General features: G+C 45.7%; 1 protein-coding gene across 1 annotated transcript; it reads left to right on the top strand.

Annotated features, from left to right (window-relative positions):
- Positions 1–237: 237 nt before the first annotated feature.
- tcf23 (transcription factor 23) lies at positions 238–3,156 on the top strand (the record flags this gene model as incomplete). The annotated part of the gene is made up of 4 exons (XM_079291132.1): positions 238–414; positions 1,114–1,260; positions 2,109–2,261; positions 3,019–3,156. The coding sequence occupies 4 exons, from the start codon at positions 238–240 to the stop codon at positions 3,154–3,156; spliced, it is 615 nt and encodes a 204-aa protein (XP_079147258.1).
- Positions 3,157–3,401: the final 245 nt, after the last annotated feature.

Below are 3,401 nucleotides of genomic sequence, written 5' to 3'. Positions count from 1 at the left end.
TGATTTGATGTTCAGCCAGTATTTATATCTCCATTTACAATGCTTCGATGGAAAGATGACCTCAGGCTGTGTGTCCTGTAGTGTAGGCTCCTACTTCCCAAAAGCACTGAGTGGATGATATTTTCACGACCATCTCCAACGCGGGAAAGCAAACTTCCATCCAGCCAATGAAAACAGACGAGACAGAAGTGAATTAAGGTCTTCGGGAGAGTCCTCTACAGCGCCCCGGTGGCACCCATGGCGCTGAGTCCCCTGCAAGGTCTGATGGCGGTGGCGGCCAACCATCAGCTGGTCTCCAGCTCCGCAGCCGAGCCACAGAGGCAGCAGCAGCAGGAGGCCCGTGCGGCCGGCGCTCCGGCATCCCTGCACGGACACAGGCAGAGCACACGCATCAGCCGGGCGCCCAGGAAGTGGGTGAGTCTCACAGCAATGAATAGTGCTGTACTTAATTCATAATGAATCAGGGAAAATGCCATGGGTGCCACCTTGTATTGTTCTTCTATTCTATGTTTAGGTTTCTATATTTTTGCAAGACTATTTTTTAATTCAAAATATCTTCAAAATATTCTTAAAAACCTTGTTTATGTTGTGCACCAATACGGCAAAGTAATTGCCTTGTATGTGAAAACCTACTTGGCAATGAAGCTAATTTGGATTCTGATAATCTCACACAGATTAATTCCAAACACTAATGCACCTAATAGTTAGTAAAAAAAACAAGTTATCTAGTTTCTTCATAATTCCAAATCATTTCTCTCAATAACAGCTAGTAGATGTCCTTTTGGTAAATGTGTGTGTGGTATTAATAACTATCTCTGTCCTAAGACTCAAATGAAAAAGTAATATAATCTGATAATCTTAAATAGAAAATGACAGATTTTCACATTGAAATTGTCAAATGAACCATTTAACAGAATCTAACAATTTAATTTGATCAAAGTAAGTAGAAGGAGCATTTTAAAATTGCTACAGTGTAAAATCCATTTAATTCATTCGAATGTCTCAATGTTTCAATATTGTCGAACTTCCCCATTTGGACAAAACAATCCAAGCCTGTTGAATGTAATATGATTTGATTGCAGTGCCAGGCTCTAAACACGTCCTCTGCTGCAGATGCAGTCGGTGTGTGGGTCCAGGTCTGGTTCCGGTTGTGAGTCTGTGGTCCAGTGCAGTACACTGAGGGGTCAGCACTCCCCAGAAAATGCAGCGCGGGAGAGGAGCCGCGTACGCAACCTACGACAGGCCTTCCACAGCCTGCAGGTATACCTTCGTCAGTTCCCCACCTGATCAGTGCAAAACATTTATTTGGTAGAAAAGAAAACGCCTGCATGAAGAGGTACAGTACAACCTTGTAACCGCTAACAACATGTAAACATGCCACATTCCAAATGTTTAGAATCTGTGAATTTAGAAGCTTTTACATGTCTAAAAAGAGGCGGTTGCTTATTGAGACGACAGAGGGTGTCGAGGACATTTGACATCATCACGCCGAACACATCCGGCTTAGCGGAAGTCACGTGACCATGGTGTGGTTTGTTTTATAGCCTAACGTTAGCTTTTTTGCTTCTGCCGATTGCGTTCACGCTTCAAAAAGTGTTTCGATTGTCGTGCTGGACAAAATGTGTAAGTATCATAAACGTGTGTTTGCCCCAGAGCTTATTGATAATATGTGAATTTACCAACTTACATTTTTTGAACTGACTGAAGTGGATAAAAGAATACTGCTGTATGTGCTGTTTTGGACCTGACCGCGTCACACTGACAAATCATGTGAGCAAGAGTCCGTGGTCTTGTTAAATACCCAGTTTCCAAAAGCTGCAAATTACTCAGTTACTCAGTTCTCATCTCGTTTGCTCTTGTCAGGCAGCGTGGACAATGGACGTGCCTTTTTCTCCCAGCAAAGGCCTTCTGAATGTCTGAAGTGCGTCCTGTAGCCTACCCCTACCTCTGTCAAAAAAATCTATCTGAAATAAAATAATCTCTTTCAAACTGAATCCATCTTGCCACCCCTCCATTTTCAGCTCATTCAGTTAAAGATGGAACTACAAAGTTAAAGGTCTCACTCTCAGATTTGATAAGCTCGTCCGTCCTCCTTCCTCTGTCCTCAGGCCGCTCTGCCCTCAGTCCCACCAGACACCAAGCTGTCCAAGCTGGATGTTCTGGTTCTGGCCACCAACTACATCTCTCACCTGACAGAGACACTGGACCAGGGAGCGACGCTGGCCGAGCGCAGGCCGGGCGGATACCTGCATCCTGTTAAGGTGAGGACAGGAAACGACAACGCACTGCTTGTCATGCTGACAGTCTGGAGTTCCAGGACATTGATCTGCTGTCCTCTCCCCCGGCGGTTCCTGAACTTGGTTTATTTTGTGTTCCCAGCTTCGATGCCTTTGTCTGGCTTGCAGTCTATCTTATGCGACCAAGAAGCTTCCTTTGGTTTGTTTTTAGTTTGCAGACAAAAAGAAAAGGTCAGGGTCAAGGGTTAGAGTTCCTCTTCTTCTTTTTACCGCCACCTTCTGGATTGTAGGGGGTTTGAAGTCCACAACATGACGTCGCACTAAATGGGCCATTTACGTGACACTCCCACGCTGCAGCACAACCCTGCCCTGAGCGCTGCAACGCCCCATTCTGGTGTGAACGCAGCCTACGGTTGGGCAGCCAGCGTGCAGCCTGAGAGGTTTAACTCGGGCCTGAATAGCATATTTTTGAATTCATCCAGATGAGTTTTGACCACTAAACTAACGGCTAATCGTTATCATGAACGGGGAAACTAGCCACCAAAACCGTCTTTGTACTAGTTGTTGTAAACATGGTTATTTCCACTGTAAAGTTGTGCATTTTAATATGAGTGTTTATGGGGATTGGCTCGAGTATGGAGCCACTGAAGAACTGCAGTTTTCAGCAGTTCCGCGTGGGCTTCATTCCTCCGTTTTGACTGGTTTTGCAGGTTCGCCACATATCACGGTGCTAATCACGTTAGCATGAGGAGCTAACCCAGTGTGCTGTCTCCCTCCTCAGAAGTGGCCCATGCGTTCCCTCCTCTACTGCGGCAGCGTGGGAGAGCTGCTGTCAGGAGTCCAAGCCAATCAGACGCCTCCACCTGGACGGGACGTGACACAGCTGCTGACCCCCACCTTGGAAGCAGAAAAAGAGTGATAGCGTGGGACATAACTTTCCGCCTGTTAGCCAATGTTAGCTAGCCATGTGGCTGCCATGGACAGCAGGAGAAGAATCTTCATCTGGAGACAGTGATCGGTTACGAGAAGAAGCTGTTTTCAAAGTTACGGCTCGGTGACATAGTTGCTGAAGTTTAATTTCAGCGAAGCAGAAACTTCAAATTTTTGCCCGCCAAAAGTAAAAAGTGAGGCAAACATTTTAATATTTTGGATCTAGATGAAAAC

This window comes from Melanostigma gelatinosum (assembly GCF_949748355.1).
Source record: "Melanostigma gelatinosum genome assembly, chromosome: 19".
NCBI lineage: Eukaryota > Metazoa > Chordata > Actinopteri > Perciformes > Zoarcidae > Melanostigma > Melanostigma gelatinosum.
This window is presented reverse-complemented; position numbering and strand designations above follow the sequence as displayed.